Genomic DNA, 20739 nt, shown 5'->3' on the forward strand with positions numbered 1-20739 from the left:
TAGGCAATGGGTGGGTTGATGGAATTGATGGAGTTGGTGGGGTACACGTGGACCAGAGGACGGCGCTTGATCTTCTGCTCCCTGCCTGCAGCCGTATCCACTGATTGGCCGACGCGTGGCGCGGTTTGCCCGGGCCAGAGCCTACCGCCGCCGCCAGGCAGCCCCCACGCGCGTGCGGCCGCCGCCGTGTCTGCCGTCCGCGTGGACGACAGGACGGGGGAACGGAAGCAACGGCGCCGGCGCGATGCGCACGTGCGATCTGACTCTGGGGTTTCGGATGTTTCTTGTGGCCTTTTCGGTTTTCTACCGTGATGACAAGGGGTGCCGCCATGAAGCTTGCTGTAATCACTTGGTCAACGTTACTGGAGGCTAGTGAAAAGAAGAAAGTTTTGCTTTCCATAGATACTTCTAAGTTGCAAAAAAATTTAGAAAAAGAATAAGTTGCAATCTTAAAGAAAGGAAAAGGAAAGATACTTTTAACTTTAACTTTAAGTGCATAAACAATGCTCTCCTCTCGAAAAATAAAATTAGATACAGTAACATAGAACTCGGTCACTCATCGTTTCCACGTCCTGTTGGATCACGAGATAATCTCTTGAGGTCTTGCTGTTATCCATGCCCTCATAGCTATATGCTGCTAGTTTTTTATTTTAACTAGTTGCAAGTGTACATGTATAAAGGTGTGAGAATGAGATAAATATATTGTGTTGAGCATTCCAATCTTCTTCATGGTATCAGTTTAACCACTGACCCACAAAAATTTCAACTGCTCTCCAAACTCTCCCGTGGCGTAGAGCTCGTCCTCGTCCTCCAATGACGCCTCTACCTGTACTCCTCTGCTCACCTCAACCCCTGAAACTCCTCCTGCTCCGACCACCACTACCACAGCGCAAGTCATCAACATCTGTGAACATGTGCCAGACCCTTTGGACTTCGCCTAATCCAACTACAAGCAGCGGAGCACCTTCTTCGAGGTAACCTATGGTAAGTTTGGCCTGGCCGACCACTCGACGCTCCGACTCAGTGACGCCGAATGGCTCCACATCGATGACTGCATCAAGTTGTGGATCTACACCACGGCGACGACGGAGATGAGCAACTTTGTCAAGCATTCTAATCTCCTTCAATGAGCAATAATTATGTTAGTATCTTAAGACTAAAATGGCCGTCAGGAATGCATAGTTTGAAAGAGTTGTTTTCCAAACATTACGAGACAAGATGTCTCAAAGCAGTGAAGTGTGCTAGATATTCACGGATATTACAAAGTGCCATAGAGCTATTATGATCCTATTTGGAATGCAAGAAATATATAAAGACTTCACAAAAAAACTAACCATTTTTCTAAATTTCTGTAAATCCTATGATTAAACAACAACTCATCTAGATGTTTTTTTTCCATATGTGACCGATACGACTATTTATTCTATGACAGATGACATGTCATAGATAGAAGGCTTATACGGCAACTTCATCATACCTAAGATCTGCATACTACTGGAAATTGGAATATCCCTGATCGATAAGAAAACTAATGCAAATTACACACAAGGAAAATGAGTAATATTTTTGTCTTACGTGAATTCTCATGTGAGTTTTACCTAACACACATGAAAATGTATGGTTTCCCTGGGCGTTTTGTTATTTCCCTATGCATTCTTTCAAAACTGACAAGAGCATATCTTATTTTTTATAAGCGTTTATAAATGTGAGTACGTCTAGCGTGGTGTATGTGTGAAGGTTGAATCTTATTATTTCTAAAAGAAGCAAAGATAAATTTGAACTCTTTTAACCACAACAATACATGCTCATGCGTGTTGCTATTGAGCTTGATACATAAATAAATTTTTAGTAGTAGTTTTTTTCCTTAAACATGTTTTCAGAACTACAGGCCGCTGTATTAGATGAAATCAGCCCGACAATCGACAAGGGGGGTAAAAGAAAAGGGAAAACGACGCACCCACACTCAGCTCTTGACTGATGGCGCTCCGCGCCCCATAATCTACGCTAGCTAGAGTTTCTTCAGCATGATCTGTGCCCCATGTTCTGGCTGCAGAGTGGAGACCGGGAACGGCGCGTGCGTGTAGGACGGCGAGAGCCCGAAGGAGAAGTGCTGCAGGATGCTGCTGAGCGCCATCTTGGCCTCTACCAGCGCGAAATTCTGGCCGACGCAGATCCGCGGCCCCCAGCCGAACGGGAAGAACGCCGGTGAGTCCTTGGACGCCCTGGAGATGCCGTCGGTGAACCTCTCCGGCCTGAACTCGCCGGCGTCGTCCCCCCACACGTCCTTGTCGTGGTGGATGAACACGATGGGCAGCGAGAGTACCACCCCGGTCGGGTAAGTGACGCCGCCCAGCTCGATCTCCTTGTGCGTCTGCCGATCCAGTTGTACCACCGGCGGGTACAGCCTGAGAACCTCGTACAGTATCATGGTTACCTGCAAACAGGTCAGAAACGACAGTGTCAGAGTTCCATTTCCGGTGAAATTTCGACCGTGTCAGAATTCCATTTCCGGTGAAGATTCGTGTGAGCCTTGGACGGCGAGTACTAACGATTTTGAGCTGGTGTATGCCGTCCAAGTCCGGCTGGTTGTTGCCGAAGACGCGCAGAACCTCCTCCCTCGCACGGTGCTGCCACTCCGGGTGCATGCTCAGGACGACCATCGTCCATGTCAGCAGCACGGCGGTAGTGTCCATCCCGGCGAAGTAGAAGAGCTTCAGCTCCCCGATGATGTCCCCCATGGTCATGATCGGCCTCGAGTTCCCGGCTTGCTTGGTCTCGGCGACGTTGGACTCCATCAGCAGTCCCAGTAGGTCGTCGTTGCTGGCGCGGCCTTCTTTCATGGCCCTCTCCCGCTTGCCGACGATGCCTCTCAGGAGCTCCTCGACCTCGCGCGTGTTGGCCTTTATCCTTCTGTTGAGTCGTGTCGGCAGGAATCTGCAGGAGTTACCATATGAACAAGGAGTGCTGAGTGGCTTGTGGTTTCCTTAGCACGCAGTACATCGATCATGTGCAATCGTCAGATAGAGACAGATGTTCGTACCTGAAACCCGGGAGGTACAGAGTGTTGATCATCTTCACTAGATTTTGAGCTTGCTCCGACTGCAACTGGAAGATCCTCCTCCCCTCGCTGAAACTGCTGCCGAAGGCCGAGCGCGAGATCACGTCGCCGGTGAGATTCTGGAACTCCGGCCAGACATCTACCTCCTTGGCTCCGTCAGACTCCACGTAACCCTCCCACCTTGCCACAAGCTCGTTCGCGCACGCTGCAAAAGCCGGCAGCATTTTCTGCAGAGCAACCAAGTACCCGATTTACAAAATTGGCGTCAACATCTGAAAAACGAAGAACAAGCTCAAACTGAGAGGTTGCAGTAAACTGACCTTGAGTTTCTCGAGGTGAAACGCGGGGTTGATGATCTTCCGGTGCGCGGCCCACTTGTCGCCGTCGTGGCTCACCAGCCCGTTGGCCAGCCGCCTGACGAGGCCGTTGTTCTTGCGTTTACGGAAGTGCCCGGACCTGTTGGCCAGGATCTCCCGCACCAGCCTGGGGTCGTTCACGATCACCCTCGGCGTCGGGCCGAGCCATGTCACGGCGATTTTACCATGCTCCCTGATGGTGTTGTGGTAGAGGCGGTGCACGCGCGGCGTGATGTCGTGGGACAGCGGCATGGGCTTGGCCCTGGCCGCCGCCGCCAGCCGCGCGAACTCCCTCAGGTCGCCGAACGGGAAGCGGTACGGCGTGCCGGGGAGGCCCTGGGACTGCAGGGCCCGGCCGAGCCTCCGCGGGACGATCCAGGTGGACTCCAGCACCCGCCACGCCCACCACAGGGCCACGGGCAGCCCGAGAAAACAGAGCAAGCTCCACTGCTGGAGCGCTGCTCCGATCGCCATGGCCGCCGAGAGTGCAGGCCGCCTCTGATGGTGTGTCCACTGATGGTCGTCGTGGGAGGAAGCTCTGCACACTTATAGCAAGCGGTGGAGGAGAAATTTCTCAGCGCCTAGCCGGCTAGCCTTTGGACGTTTCCGTTTGGAGCGTAACGTTATGATGGAACAACCAAAGCTTCACGCGCTGACATGCTCTGCCATCATCCCCTACGCCCGCGCCCATGTCAGCATCGTCAAACAAGGGGAAGGATTGAAGGAAACGGGTCGAAGAAAGAAACAGAGATATGTCCGAGGTTCTTATGCCAATCACGGTCTCCTAGGATGACCCTATTTGGTCCGCAAATTTATCACAACCGATTTTGAAAGTAAAATCGAATGCATCTCATACGTGCACCAAGATTAAATTACACATATATATGATAGACATCATAAAAGAATATATCAAAAGATAATATTCAAAACGTAAGCAAAAGCAAAAGAGTAAATAACTTTATTACACTCTGATAGTTTAGACTCGAAGGTCTTTAGTCGTTCCACCGATAATCTAAACGAGCTCGGCAGCAACGGCTTCTTCCACATGCACTTGACCGGTGAACGTGTGCCTAGAACTTCTCAAAGTCGCTGAATTGCTCCACTTCCACGTTCTCTCCTGAACAACAGTTTAGGAAAGGGCGAGTACTCAAGTGTGGAAAAAATAGCCATCAAGCATAGGCTTCAGGGCTTATAGCGGTTAGCATTTTTAGTTGTTCATATTTTATTAGCAAGTATCTATTTAACTAGGTGTAAGTTTATACCAACCCATTTAAGTATAAGGGAACAAACATTACAATAAAACCAAGTAACCACAGATTAATTTATTCTTTAAGTTTAATTATTATGTGAAGGTTCAAGCCGCTCGTAACCGTGAGCATGGCTGATATATCAGTTTTTACTCTATAGAGATTGTACACTTTCACCATAATTCATGTTCCCCAAAATCATCTGGGTTTGCAAGACTCTTAAACACTTCCTTTGGTGAGTGGCGAGGGGTCCACTACGAAGCCTTTACAAAGATACACAGAAAACTAAATAGCCCGCTAGAGTTTTGGTAGCGGTGTGGACCATAACCTTTCCTAGTGGTCAGTACCTTAGCAAAGACTACTACCCCAAGAGGACCGGGCTATATCCCTGCACCGACCCCCTCCTTGCCCTTTTGATAGGGCTACTAGTTAACCACATGCCTAATTATTCAGCTAAGATCAGAGCCACATGACAATTGTGGTTATACGGATTTTTTAGGTGGTTCTCCATATTCCAATTAAACAAAGTGATCTTGTAATTATCTAGGTATAACAACAGGTCATGATTAACATTCTCAAAAGATTATGATTGTATCATTTCCAAAGTTAAGCAACTAAGCACTTCTACAAGATTAGACCCGGTGTCCAAAGCTTGGGTGAAAAAGACTAGGTAAATCCTTAATAGGTATCCCGTCAAGTTATGTAATACAGAAATAAAATAAAGTATTATCATGCTATTATTGGGATAAAATTATAATATAAAGGGGGAGAAGTCCACCTACCTTCCTCGTCAAACTGTTGGCGAACGTCACGGTGTCTACACGATTACGCAAGCAAAAACGTACACAAAAATAAGAAACAAAACAACAAACAATAGAAACAGAGAAAGGTAAGGCGATAAAGTTATAGAGCATGCTGCAAGAGAGAGAGAGACAGAGGGAAAAGAGAGGGGCACTACCTTTCTTACCTTGCGGCGGAGCTCGGCGGCGAGATGCGGACGAGAAGGAAGCAGCGAGGCGGCGGCTCGGGTCGCGGTCAAGCTCCGGGACGGCGGCAGCAGCACTAGGGTTGCGAGGCAAGCGAGGCGAGGGACGGGAGCAAGAGAGGAGAGAGCAGGGAGTAGGGCAGGGACTCGAGTGCCTTTTATAGGCCGAGGGATGGAGCGAGCGGCCGGCAGGGGAAGGGGCGACGCTCGGTGGTGGCTGGCCATCATGGTCATGATGGTAGCGGTAGTTGCCGGTGGGAAAGGAGGAGGCGCAAGGAGGGGTGATGGCGGGCTCATCACAAGCATTGAAGTGGGAGTGAAGGAGGGGTGCGTGACGTGGAGGGGGCGGGGATAACGGCCAGACGGGCTCGCGGGGTGGGGAGGCGGAGCGGCTGGAGTTGGGGGATGACAGGTGGGTCCACCTGTCAGCGGCAGAGGGAGAGAAGGGGCAGCTTAGGCCGGTGTGGGCGAGCTGGGCCGAGATGGGCCGAGCGGTGGAAATGGGCCCGCCCCGTGCAGGCCGCGTGGGAAAGGGGGGAGAAGGAAGAAGAGAAGGAGCGGTGGGCTGGGCCGGCTGAAGAGAAAGAGAGAGAGATGATTTTTGGTACATTGGTGATGGAATTTTTTTTTCTGTTCTTTTCTTTTCTTTTGGGTATTACAAAATTTTCCCTCTATGCTCAAATTCCCTAAAATTTTAACTTCAGAGAAGACAAGGACCTCAGCCGACATGTCATGCTATGTATCCTTTTGAGTAAGCCCCCCTTAGCAAAGACTACTACCCCAAGAGGACCGGGCTATATCCCTGCACCGACCCCCTCCTTGCCCTTTTGATAGGGCTACTAGTTAACCACATGCCTAATTATTCAGCTAAGATCAGAGCCACGTGACAATTGTGGTTATACGGATTTTTTAGGTGGTTCTCCATATTCCAATTAAACAAAGTGATCTTGTAATTATCTAGGTATAACAACAGGTCATGATTAACATTCTCAAAAGATTATGATTGTATCATTTCCAAAGTTAAGCAACTAAGCACTTCTACAAGATTAGACCCGGTGTCCAAAGCTTGGGTGAAAAAGACTAGGTAAATCCTTAATAGGTATCCCGTCAAGTTATGTAATACAGAAATAAAATAAAGTATTATCATGCTATTATTGGGATAAAATTATAATATAAAGGGGGAGAAGTCCACCTACCTTCCTCGTCAAACGGTTGGCGAACGTCACGGTGTCTACACGATTACGCAAGCAAAAACATACACAAAAATAAGAAACAAAACAACAAACAATAGAAACAGAGAAAGGTAAGGCGATAAAGTTATAGAGCATGCTGCAAGAGAGAGAGAGACAGAGGGAAAAGAGAGGGGCACTACCTTGCTTACCTTGCGGCGGAGCTCGGCGGCGAGATGCGGACGAGAAGGAAGCAGCGAGGCGGCGGCTCGGGTCGCGGTCAAGCTCCGGGACGGCGGCAGCAGCACTAGGGTTGCGAGGCAAGCGAGGCGAGGGACGGGAGCAAGAGAGGAGAGAGCAGGGAGTAGGGCAGGGACTCGAGTGCCTTTTATAGGCCGAGGGATAGAGCGAGCGGCCGGCAGGGGAAGGGGCGACGCTCGGTGGTGGCTGGCCATCATGGTCATGATGGTAGCGGTAGTTGCCGGTGGGAAAGGAGGAGGCGCAAGGAGGGGTGATGGCGGGCTCATCACAAGCATTGAAGTGGGAGTGAAGGAGGGGTGCGTGACGTGGAGGGGGCGGGGATAACGGCCAGACGGGCTCGCGGGGTGGGGAGGCGGAGCGGCTGGAGTTGGGGGATGACAGGTGGGTCCACCTGTCAGCGGCAGAGGGAGAGAAGGGGCAGCTTAGGCCGGTGTGGGCGAGCTGGGCCGAGATGGGCCGAGCGGTGGAAATGGGCCCGCCCCGTGCAGGCCGCGTGGGAAAGGGGGGAGAAGGAAGAAGAGAAGGAGCGGTGGGCTGGGCCGGCTGAAGAGAAAGAGAGAGAGATGATTTTTGGTACATTGGTGATGGAATTTCTTTTTCTGTTCTTTTCTTTTCTTTTGGGTATTACAAAATTTTCCCTCTATGCTCAGATTCCCTAAAATTTTAACTTCAGAGAAGACAAGGACCTCAGCCGACATGTCATGCTATGTATCCTTTTGAGTAAGCCCCAACTCACCATTAAGTACGTATGTTTCCAAATTGCCTATATATCTATTATTTAAATAATAAGCAGTGTTAAAATAAGTCACTATGTTTATCAACGAGAGTTAGAAATTACCACATTAATCCATAAAAAGAAAATAACCTACACGATGATCAAATGGTCTATTCTATTAAAAAGGTCCATATCTAATACAGTTAATAAATATCATGCTTGGAATAAATAATTATGGAAAAAGTATAATTTTATTTTCATATGCATTGGGAAGCAAGATATCTAAATAAAAATCCATGTAAAACACAATTAATAAATGCCAAAGTTAAATTAGAGAACTACCCATCTTATTCTACACCTTAGGTTCAGTAATTTATTCTACAGCAGTAGTTATACTATTCTGAAGTACTGGACAAAATTTCAGTAGTAACTACTTTCCGTGGTTCAGTAGTACTACATTATATTCGGTTTGGTAATTCACTGAGCAGTAGCCAGTGGTGTCGAATAAGGTGTAGAATATCACTGCCCTAAAAAACTATGAAAAGTTAGTAGTTTGATTTCCATACAGATTGAGAAGAAAAATGACTTAAACAAATAGTTCATGTAATATACTGCCTCCATTCGAAATTACTTTTAACTCTAAATCAAACTTGTTTAACTTTGACCCCACCTAAATCAAACTTGTCTAACTTTGACCTAAATCAAACTACTAACTTTAGATCAATTGCTAAATCAAACTTGTCTAACTTTGACCCACCTAAATCAAACTTGTCTAACTTTGACCCCACCTAGGTCAATTGCTCATATGCTAGAAAACTTGTTTACATGCACAAGATATAAGGACAAATTAGTGATTTTATGGGGGCATGCAACTCTTATATCGGCTATTATTTGGTGTAACTTGGTTTTCAGAAAAATAGGTCTCCTCTTTTTATGTAGGCTGTTTTTAGCCGGAGTGTATTGGCAATGATTTTGGTCCTTGTTGAAGCCTAAGGCATCAAGGCAGAGTGGAAGACCGTCGGTTCGGCAAACAAAATGTTGAAATCATCGCTCTGGAAATATTTACCAATGATGGATTAAAAAACAATAGACTTTGCTTTTAATTAATCCTTTCATTTGCATACTTGTTTTCTTATTATTTATGAATAGCTTTTAAGCTAAAAATGCTGTAAAACAAGATGCCCGGTCACAGAGGCCAGATTTTTTATTATTTTCCAAAGAAATATTCTATTTTTCAAAATAAGAAAAATGAAAATGTGAATTAATAATTGTATTCATGTAACTATATCGATGATACACAGTTATTTTAGAGTGTCATAGCAATTCCCAATATGTGTTATGCTTGAGTTCATGTCAAAGTATATTGTTACATCACATACTGGTATTTTCCTCACTCATATGGCTATGCATTGTGTCCTTTGCTTTATTTGTCTAATACTAATAGTTTTATATCTGCCAGGTATTAACGATTAAATCTTCTCAAGAATGACATGCGCCCCATGATCCGGCTGCAGAGTAGAGACGGCGAACGGAGCGTGGATGTAGGACGGCGAAAGCCCAAACGAGAAGTGTTGCAGGATCATGCTCAGTGCTATCTTGGCCTCAAGCAGTGCAAAGTTCTGGCCAATGCAGATCCGTGGCCCCCATCCGAAGGGGAAGAAAGCAGGTGCTTCCTTGGAGGCCTTGGAGATCCCCTCCGCAAACCTCTCCGGCTTGAACTCGTCGACATCTTCTCCCCATATATCTGGGTCGTGATGAATGGTCACGACTGGCAACACAAGTTTCACTCCAGGTGGGTACTTGATCCCTCCCAGCTCCATCTCCTTGTACGTCTCCCGTTCTAACCATGTGATCGGTGGATATAGCCTAAGAACCTCATAGAGTACCATGGTCACCTGCCACATATAAGAGCCAAAAAAAAAATGAGCAATGCTGCAAGTGAAAAGAAACTGAATGATCACTAGTGCCCTATGGTCAGCTGTAGTAGAAAACACTCACAACTTTCAGCTGGTGTGTGCCGTCAAGATCGGGTTGTTTCTTCCCAAAGACAAGCAGGACCTCCTCCCTCGCGCGGTCTTGCCACTCAGAATGTTTGCTGAGAACGACCAATGTCCATGTGAGCAGCACCGAAGTTGTTTCCATCCCAGCGAAGTAGAACAGCTTCAGCTCGCCGATGATATCGTCCAAGCTCATCATTGGTTTGGAGCTTCCGCCATTTTTGCTCTCTTTAATGTTGGACTGCATTAGAAGTACTAGCAGATCGCCGTCATCTGCATTGCCATTCCTCATGGCCCTGTCCTTTTTTGTGATGATGCCTTTCAGGAGCCCTTCGACCTCTCGTGCATTTGCTTTAATCCTTCTATTGAGCTTGGTTGGTAGGTAGCTGAAGAGAAAGAGACAAATAGGCAAAAGTATCAGAGTAGCAGAGAAAATTAGGTAAACATAAGCGCTTGTTACACTGCCGCTGAACAAATGAAAATCTTCTTCGAAAGAGACAAAAGGCAAAGGTGGAAATTCAAACAAAAATGTTAAAAGAATATAGGAATCAACTATTTAGTTTTCTTGTGCTTATACAGCTAATTTCATGCCCTGATGAGTGAGTAATATGCTCACGTGTAACCAGGGATGTAGAGGTTTGTCATGCGATTTGCGAGTTGAGCTTGCTCTGATTGTATCCGGAAGATCCTTCTCCCTTCAGTTAAGCTGCTGCCGAACGCCGCACGTGAGATGGCGTCGCCGGTGAGGTCCTGCAACTCCGGCCAGACATCTATCTCCCGCGCCTTGCCGGACCCCATCGAGTCCTCCCATCTCCTGATCAGCTCACTCGTGCAGCTAGTAAACGCCGGCAACATTCTCTGCAACGTTAAACAGTTATTAGTTGACACGCACCCATCAGACCATTACACAACTCGCCCATCTGCTGGTAGTTTTCAGAGTAAAATGAGTCATCTCACCTTCAACTTCTCGAGATGGAAAGCATGGTTGATGATCTTCCGATGAACGGCCCATTTCTCGCCCTCGTGGTTCGACAGCCCGTCGCCGATCATCTTGATCAAATTGGCGGGCACCTTGGGTTTCCTGAAATGCCCAAACTTGTTGGACAGCACCTCCCGGACCAGCTTGGGGTCACTGAGGATCACTCTCAGTGTCGGACCGGCCCATACCATCGAAACTTTACCTGCCATTTAAGTAATTTCATTCCGTGTGCAAGAAGTTAAAAATTAACCGAGTCTAGTCATGAACTCAGGAGTTAAATGAAATCCACCCTTCGAAGGCAGTTTCAGTAGGCGGACGTACCGTGTTCCTTGACGGTGCTGTGGAGCAGTGGCTCCACGCGGCCGCAGATGGCGTGCGACAGCAGAGGCATCGGCTTGGTTCGTTCCGCCGCGAGGAGACGCGCCTCCTCCGCCAGGTCGCCGGACGGGAAGCGGTAGGAGGTGCCGCGGAGGCCCTGTGCCCGCAGTGCCCGGCCCAGCCTCCGGGGGCTGAGCCATGCCCACTCCAGCGCCCGCCAGGTAAACCACAGGGCGGCCAGGCCTCCAAGAACGTATAGCAGCTCCAGCAAAGCACCGATCGCCATCGCTGTCATTTGAAACAAGCTGTTGTTGGTTGCACGATTACAACGAAGAGCAATGGCCTCTATTTGTAGGAGGATAGCACAGTAGCAGCTGCTCTCTGCCGCGCCTTTGATTTTTCTTTGCTAGCCTAGCGAGGAAGCTGCCTCCGTTGTGTCCCCGTAGTTTCACCGCTTGTGGCGCGGAAGAGTAAGCATCAGGTTCAGCTATTTTTCTTGTATAGGGACTACAGCGAAGAGGAAGGCCAGCAGCAGCACACAGATTCCGTGGAAATGCTGGCATTTCGCGTTCGCTAGTTTCTGTCCGCATGTCGTACCCTTATCCGTGAAGCATAACAGGCGCGTGATGAATAGACAAGGTAACAAATCAGTCCGACAAAAGTCTTACACAGCCACGTCAGAATGCTGAGAGAACTCCCGACAAATGCATCCGCGCAACAAAAGCTTCAAGGTTGAAAGTTCTGCAAGTTGAGAAATCTACCATCAAATATTCGACGGTTACTTTTCCCCATTTATCTATCTATTATATTATTATATTAATAAGGAGTATTAAAAGAAGCCACCACGTCCGTTGAGAGGGTTTAGGAATTCCCACGTTAATCTAAAAAAGAGAAGAATTTGTACCATTAGATCTCTATCTATTATATTATTATATTAATAAGAAGTGTTAAAATAAGCCACCACGTCCGTTGAGAGGGTTTAGGAATTCCCACATTAATCTAAAAAAGAGAAGAATTTGTACCATTAGATTTTGTGAAGATCTAATGGTCTAGACTAATCCAAGAAATCCATATCAAATACGACTACTAAAGCTGATTTCAATATGGATTGGAGTCGGTCACTCGTACATGCCATCTATATTCAGCTATTAGTTACCATATGTTATGAAGAACTAATTTGGCAAGCACATCTACTCAAAAGCTTGCCAAGCACACTGTTCCATAATAACACATGTCCACACATAGTCCTAACTAACCCAAAAAATCCATATCAAATACGCCTAATATAAATAGTATATATAAATCCGAAATTTTACAAAATAATAAAACTAGCATATGATATCTACACCAATTGGGAAACAAAATAGCTAAATGAAGAGTCCATACCAAATACAATAAATAAATACCTAATTTTGGGATAAAAAATATCATTGCAAGCATTGGAAAAGGGGAAATATCTATACAAGCGTCCCCGGAGACCGCGGCGGCTCGCAGCAGGTGCTTCATGCGCCTACCTCTCCACGCGCAACACGGCTGTATGGTTACAAACTTACAGTTCACTTCAACCGTTCCAGGCGCGCTCATCCGTTTAATTCACAAATTTAAAATTGCAACGCCAATTAATTGTACCCTGCAATGGCCGGACTCATGTAGCCAGTAACCACTTACTGCTATCAGTTATGCTATTGATTGCCAGATGTTCTTCTTAATTTTGTTGAGGGAATAGAAACACAGAAACGTGAGCTTGATTTTGTTTGTATGTGGGTTTATTTGAACCCCAGAGAGTGATCGATCGCATTCGGGTGGTGATTATTAACCAGCTCAATTTGATCCGGTAACCTAGATGATTAACTTGGTGATGAGAGAGAAAATAGGAGAAGTTCCAACAACCAGATGCGAAGCCCTCTACCTCCCAAGATCAATGGATACCCCCTAAGCCTCCTCCATTTTTGGGAAGAAAGAATGAAAAATAAGGGAAGGAAGAAGAAGAGAAGGAAGATGAGCTCCCCTCTTCATGGATTGTCTGGATTCGCCACTGCCAACAACCAGAGAGAAGCTGGGACGATCTTGCTTGCACAGAGGTAGGACGAAGGTGGAAACAGGGCAGACACCAAAGCGACGGCTGAAATCGAACAACGGCCATGAACAGTGTAGGATCCTTTCCATAATGCCAATAGACGAAGTGGTTCGTTTTTTTCGCTGCAGTCGCTTCGATCCACCCCCTTGGTGAAAAACAGTAATACGCCTGGAAGAATTCCTCCCTTCGGACTTCCCCGTACTCAAAGTGAAATGTCTAAGTGCTCTCCCCTTTAAGCTTTGTATCATTCTCTCTCGTCATCACTCGATCAAACCTCTACTTCAATGGAAGCTCCTCCTAGTACTCCTTATCCTTCTCACTCGTCGTTTCATTGGTCTTTTATTGGTCATTGATTGTTTAGCCTCTTTGACAAAGTTAGTAAGAAGAAAAAGTTCTATTATCTGTTCTTTAGTTTGGTGATGGCAACGCAATCACTCGAGCTTTTGTCGGCCCAGCAGGGAGTCGAGAGTACATTGTGTTGCATATTACGTGGCCGCGGTGTTCATGAGAAGAAACAAAGCGAAGTTTAGATATGACCAAGGCATTGAGATGCTCTGGTTGACTCCAAGGACATAAGAATGGATCTGTTTGTGCAAGCAAGATCACTACGTGCACTTCAAGGAATAATGATCTCCACAATCAAATGCTTGCAACATATAGCTGGTGCAATGCAAACATTTTTCTCTATTTTCTAAATATATATCAGGGCTATCTAAGTCTACATAATTGCTTGGGAAACATAGTACATCTAGATGATACCAAACTTTTGCATTTGTAAGAATGTTAAAAGCTACCATATTCCGTAATACAACATGCTACTGGTCCTTTAGGAAGGATTAAAATTATGCACTCTAGGATTTCAATGATACAGCCATACAGGTAGAGAAGATACCCATTGTAGGTTAGTTTAAAGACTTACGTTTTGCTTTTAGTTCAGTGCACAGGTAAGCAAAAGCAAGCAATATCCATCAACATTCTTGGATTATATTAAAGTTTTTAGATTTATATATGTTGAAGCAAAATATAGAGATACAAAACATTATAACTGACACAACTTGCAAATATGTCAAAGCAATCTCTTTTGCTCTAATTTCTAGAACCTAACAAATTAATTGGTGGACAAAGAAAAGATTCATACCATATTTTTATGTGGGCCTAATTATAATAGCTTAGATTATATACAGCAATAATGTCCAATTAGAGAATATGGGAATACTTGTTCCGCTAGCAGCCTACCTGGTATGTCCATAACAGTATTGAAGAGTTGCATTGCTTGCCTCTGGTCTAAGGAAAAAAAAGATTGGTCGAGAGAATAATCACTTAACCCAATCAAAGAGATTCTAAAATGGGATGACAAAGCAGTGCATCAAATGCTTGGTCTATTTGCTACCTGTAGTAGTGATAAATAGCATCGATGAACATTGTAGATTTAGTACAGTAGAGCAAGCATAAACACGGTTCCAACCACAGTATTTGCGCGGACCAGTTTGCTAGATCATATGTTTTGTAAAATTGTGAGATATAGCAGGTTTTTTTTTTGCACCTAATCAATCACGAAGTGGAAGAGTGGATAAAATTCAACAAGGTCATCCTCTTAACACCACCACCACATGAAAAGTGAAGACGCAACCCGCCATGGCAAGAAAGCAGCTTGGCCAACTCGCCAGCGGATGTATTCGCCGATACAAGATTGAAGAGAGAAGTTAAATAAATAGCCTAAATGGAATAATTGGGTCGAGTGGGCTATGCTACAGTTAATAACCGACTACTAATAACTGCTAACTAACTCATATATGCTTAAAACCTAAGAATGATTTGTCACCTTAACTAAAACTCTCTAATAATATAATTTCACGTTATAAAAAGTATTACTTTTAATAAACACAAAAACTATATTTCTCATAAGATACTATTTTATCATGAAACGATCCGTAAAATATGTGGACAGAAACATAATATATTGATTTGGCATGTTTGAACAAAACAATGATGATGAAAACAACAAAAAAATCACTTATAAATTTATTTTTAAATAAAAAGAATCTAAATGATAGCATAAAGCAAACTAGCTACCCGGGTCTAGAAATTCCCATGTTAATCTAAAAAAAGAGAAGGATTTGGACTGTCGGATTTTAAGAAGATCTAACAGTCTAAACTAACTAAAAGAGTCCATCTCAAATATAACTAATATAATATAAGAAAATTAGTAAATGATTGCATGATTGGAAAGAGGGATGTGAGACAGTGTCTAATACAGCTCCATGCATTTACACTTGTATGACACACTTGCTGATTCCATATAACTCATATATATATTTGGCAAGTGAAAAAGCATAAGAGAAAGGAAAATGAAAGGATACATGTGTGTATGCACGATAAGGAATGTTAAATTCTAAAAACTCTAAGCATGCGTCATCCAAAAATAATAGTAAAAATATCATCGCATGCCGTTAACATTTTTTCTACAGCCATTGAAACATGTTTTGATTAGTATATAGGCAAACTGATGGTTCTCGACAGTTTGAAGAAATGTAGTCATAAAAAGAATCTATGGAGCAACTGCCCATACGTGTAAATAAAAAATTTAGATGAGTGTGCATATGTGTGAGTTATGTTCGATTGAGAAATTTTAAAAACTGGCATCCAATCCGTGAGCCTTTAATGATTTGACACCTTGATCCACATGTCAATGACTCAGATTGACCGCATGTCATTGTGATATGAGTGTCGAATCTTGAAAAGCTCGCGAATTAGATTAGGTAAAAAAAATAAAGTAAGTCAAACAAAAAGATGTATACACCAGTTAGTCTAATATAGCCTTGTGCTATAGATTATTGTATCTAACATACAGATGTCGTGAGCCAAAATACTATTTATGTAGCTGATGGGTACTATAAGTTGAAATAATATTGCTTAAACATTTTGTAGGGAAATAAAATACCAAGACATGGCTGACATTCACTAAAATGCTCCTAGAAAGTTATGACCTTATTTGAATTAAAGTTAACAAAATAATTTCTAAAAACACCAATATTTGTGCCTAAATATTTCTTAAACATTCTAGATCATAAATAATCAAATAATATATATTTAACTGGTGTGATTGCATGGCGTTCAGGCTACATATAGGTACCTAGATAACTTAAATGAATACAACTCTACACTGTAATGTAACAATTTTTAAAGAGGGAAAAAAGATAAATATATGTGTCAGACCAGACATGGAGCATGCCATTTTTTAATGAATTATCGTCTCCTTTTCTTTGGCATGTCTTTAGTCTGTTTGTTTGATTCGTTGCTCGCAAAAGAGTCCCTGGGGAGATTGATACAAGAAGCCAAAGTCGATCTAGGTATGTGAAGTTTGATATATCAGAAATCTAAGATGATGTGAGGCATGTCAACATCAACAAGAAGAACAAGAGGGAAGGGGAGGAGGGAACATATGGAGCCACTCATCTAATTGTTGTCTAGAGATCAGGCACAAGCAATCCAAAATGAGCAGATATGACTTCACTTGATCAACTTATGGAGTTTGAATTGGATTTAGCTAGGTGCTGGTTTGATTTAACTGGTAACAGGGCCTTGGTTAGAGATTTCCTATCTGAATTATCCAAAGATGGATGGCAGACGAGAGAAAGCATAACATAATTTAAATCACTTTGGTTCACCAATTTGGGTAGTATCTGCTCGATTTATTTAATTTTTCCCCATTCTAAACCTGAAACAGTTTGATTTATTTCGTGGCGATTGTTGTAGCTCAACAATCATGTAAGAGGCATTGAAGCACAAGGATTATGAGGAAATAAAGAAAGACAATGGTAATGATTCATGGAGAAAACATCGGGTTTGAAGAAATTTTTTAGCTGCAATCAATGTATTCCTACATGGTTGAAGCGAATCATTGAATAAACAATGTTCTATACATTCAGATCAAGTGTATGCTTGATATGAGATAAATAGAGTCCATAACATTAGACGAGTAGTGTTCCACTAAGTTTTGTGCTAATGTATCTCTGAGGAATTCGAAAAGGTTTATGCGGAGGAGTCGGAAGGAGTAGCGAGAGCAAGAGCTACTTGAAGACGAACAAGATGCCATGCAACTTCGTGACCGTGGCCCATCTTGCCCATGAAGATGGTAGGTAAGGGACGGACAAGCAATGCAAATAAATGTGTCTCCTTGATGATATCCTCTATATATGAATTGGCTTTGAAAAACTTAAATTACATAGCTCAAAAGCTGGAGAATATAGTCAGAGTCCGGTTAAAAAGGAAGGCACGAGGCATATACGGTTGATGCTCATTCGTTGCAGCAGTGATGTCTAACCACTCCAACATCTTTAAAAGTAATAGAAGTGTTTAGTTCTTTCTACTCTGCCTTTCATGGCAGCAGAAATATAAAATATCCGTGTGCATTATCATTCATTAAATTGTATAGAATTTAAAGGTGATAAATTAATTATCTTTTTAAAATTATATACTTGATCCAAAATTATACTAGCCGCGTTATTAGCATGGGCTACCTTACTAGTTATATTAATAAGAGAGTGTTAAAAGAAGCCACCATGTTCGTCGAGAGGGTCTAGAAATTCCCACATTAATTTAAAAAAGAGAAGTACTTGCACCGTTGGATTTCATAAAGATCTAACGGCCTAAACTAAGTCAAGAGTCCATATCAAATTTGATTAATAAATAACTATTTTAAAATTTTAAAAATTAAGAAAAACTAGGACATGACCAAAGAGTCCATGCCAAATACGATTAGTAAATAACTAAATTCGAAACAGAAAAATAAGGAGAAAAGAAAATAAAGGTGAATAGAATAACACGACCAATTGATATACCTTCTAATTATATGCTTTACTTTCCATCGCTATAGCAGGAGGGTTTTGGCATGGAAGGTTACGCGAGAGACAGTACTAAGCTGAGGGACATCGGTGAGTTGAGGCAAAGGGTTGGATGCTGTTAGCCCATTTTAGGCCACGACATCCTGCAACTGAAGACGAACCAGAGCAAGTACAAGAAGAACCACATCAATGGCACCAAAGTGAGCAATGCTACATTCTTGATGAGAAGGTCGTACCACAGTAGCAGCCAAGCGCTCGAATAGCATCCAAGTAAATAGCTCATGCCCATGTAAATTTATTTAAGCTACATTTAAAAGTTTAACTTGAAATCACCACCCTAATAGAAAAATATATACATCATCTATCTATTTTATTAATAAAGGAGTGTTAAAAAAAGCCACCACGTTCGCCGAAAGGGTCTAGAAATTTTCACGTTAATCTAAAAAAGAGAAGGATTTGCAAAGTTGGATTTTATGAATATCTAACGGCCCAAACTAACTCAAGAGTTCATATCAAATACGATTAATAAATAGCTAATTTTGAATTTAAAAAATAAAATAAAATGAGGATATGACCAAAGAGTACATGTCGAATACGATTGTAAATAGCTGAATTCAGAATAAAAAAATAAGAAAATTAGAACTTAACCAAATAGTCCATGTAGAATATAATTAATAAATAGCTAAAAATAAAAAATCAGTATTATATTTGACAAAAAGATAGCAAAATAGCTAAATTCGAAATTAAAAATATAATAAAATTAGCAGTTGATCAAAGAGTTCATATCGAATATAACTAACAAATAGATAAATGCAAGAATTTTAATATAAAAAATAAGTAGTTAATTTGTATAGTGATTAAGAAGCAAATTAGAAAGAAAAGTAGCTAAATAAATAGTATAGGTCAAATACAAATAATAAAAATGCAAATTTGAGTTGATGATTACTCTTAGCCCCATCACCAAGTTGATGATGATTACTGGATTGCATTGTCTCTATTATTAAAGTATTACCAAAGCATGACGATCACCACTAGAGACAGCAAAAAGTACCGAGATGGTGGTGTTTTGCTATGTAGCGTTGCCATTTGTTGATGGCCAATAGCTAAAAATATTTAGAAGAGAAGAAATAATAGATGATAAAACCACTGTGGAGTGATGATGCGAGATTTAGAATAAAGCATCTTGAAAATCGATGCTTGACATGCACGTCCGTCCATAGCAAGCCATGGATAGTGTTCAATGAAAGGTTGACGCTATCAACGATGCATGTTCGATTATCGTGACATAGTGGGCAAAGATTCTTGGGAGCATAATGGAGATAGCTATACATAATAGAATATGAGAGCAGGCTATATCAAAGAGTGATTGGAGGATAATGAAAGAAAGTATATTATACTTCTAGTGGCTATATGTATATTGAACCACTTACCTAAATCTTAAGTATAGGGATAATTTTTTTATCATCGGTAACTACGACACCCAAGAAAAAATGTACATCACAAGTATTTTTAAAAAATTAATATTTATGTTAAATTAAATATATAAATATTTTGTTACTTTCAGTAAATATCTAAAAGATGTGTTGCTATATAAAGCATTCATTTTTCTCCTAAATTATTATAAAAATACACTACAAAATAAAACAAAGAAAAAATAATGATTGCACCTTGCACCCGTGTCTGGACCATTAGAACAAAACCATTACAAAGATACAACTAAATAAAACCATTTGCATTCATTTCTTTTAAAGTAAAAAAATCCAAATGTTTGGGAAAAAACCAGGTACCAGGCTATTTGCGTGGGGCAACTTGCTAGTTTTGCTCTATTAATATGATGTTGGTTGTTGGATTTGATGATCGCTGGTTTACTATGGAAAACTCTGAAGCTTCGACCATGTTGACTCGGCACAGAGAGAGCAACTTACAAGATAGGGCTATCATTGTCACCAATTAAACTGAGATACACATCCACGCATAACTGTATAGATGTTTATTTATCCACAGCTCTTAAACATCAGTTCAAAAGAGAAAGAGAGAGAATCCTATTGACGGCGTAGTTGGTTCCGTCTCAGGCTTTTGTGCTGCTAGTTTATAGGGACTTCACGAGAGGTATGAGACAGATCGGCAGAAGTTGCGGGCACGGGGGCATGGCAGCATTGCAGCGAGGTGGCAGGGACGTGCTATCGGCTATGGGAGTGAATTAGTGAACAATACCGCCAGTGGATAGTGCCGAAGTGGGAAGGTATGGGTATGACACGACACGAGGCAAGATGTCACTTATTAGATCTTATCATTTGTCGGGGTCAAATTGGATATGGTAAGAAAATTATTATCTTAGTTTTACCCCAGCCCAAACTTACTTGACCATCAGGCTAGATTTTTGGCCCAAGCTTGACTCCACATGTGGTTGGATCAGATCGTGTAAAATTCAATTTTTTATGTACAATTTTTAGACTGGGTCAGGTTTTTTGTTCTAGGTTACAAAAGTCAGTTCGTGCCCGGTCTGATTTTTATGGCGGGTTGTAAATTTTGATCCGAACGCGCCAATTAAATTGGTCGGTTCGGGTTATTAAGTTCTTTCGGGTAGGTCAGGTTGGATTTATTGGGTAGGACATCCTATGATCAGGTCTAGTGCCAGTAGAGACAATGGCGTGTATGAAGCTGGGGATGCAACACGATGGACAATGAGACCCAATTTATACAGGGTTAGAGAGAGATTATGCAAATTGTGAG

The 20739-nt window shown here is 42.8% G+C and overlaps 2 protein-coding genes across 2 annotated transcripts; both read right to left on the minus strand.

Moving 5' to 3' along the window:
• Nucleotides 1-1900: 1900 nt before the first annotated feature.
• LOC112894139 (cytochrome P450 72A13-like) lies at nucleotides 1901-3911 on the minus strand. The gene is made up of 4 exons (XM_025961756.1): nucleotides 3379-3911; nucleotides 3041-3285; nucleotides 2550-2934; nucleotides 1901-2434 (listed from the first exon to the last, which is right to left on the minus strand). The coding sequence occupies exons 1-4, from the start codon at nucleotides 3886-3888 to the stop codon at nucleotides 2009-2011; spliced, it is 1566 nt and encodes a 521-aa protein (XP_025817541.1). The 5' UTR covers nucleotides 3889-3911; the 3' UTR covers nucleotides 1901-2008.
• Nucleotides 3912-9108: 5197 nt separating this feature from the next.
• On the minus strand, nucleotides 9109-11588 carry LOC112895430 (cytochrome P450 72A14-like). The gene is made up of 5 exons (XM_025963383.1): nucleotides 11089-11588; nucleotides 10746-10969; nucleotides 10405-10646; nucleotides 9790-10174; nucleotides 9109-9686 (listed from the first exon to the last, which is right to left on the minus strand). Exons 1-5 carry the CDS (start codon nucleotides 11378-11380, stop codon nucleotides 9261-9263), a joined length of 1569 nt encoding a protein of 522 aa, XP_025819168.1. The 5' UTR covers nucleotides 11381-11588; the 3' UTR covers nucleotides 9109-9260.
• Between the last annotated feature and the right edge of the window lie 9151 nt (nucleotides 11589-20739).

This window comes from Panicum hallii, chromosome 5 (genome assembly GCF_002211085.1).
Source record: "Panicum hallii strain FIL2 chromosome 5, PHallii_v3.1, whole genome shotgun sequence".
NCBI classification, from domain to species: Eukaryota; Viridiplantae; Streptophyta; class Magnoliopsida; order Poales; family Poaceae; genus Panicum; species Panicum hallii.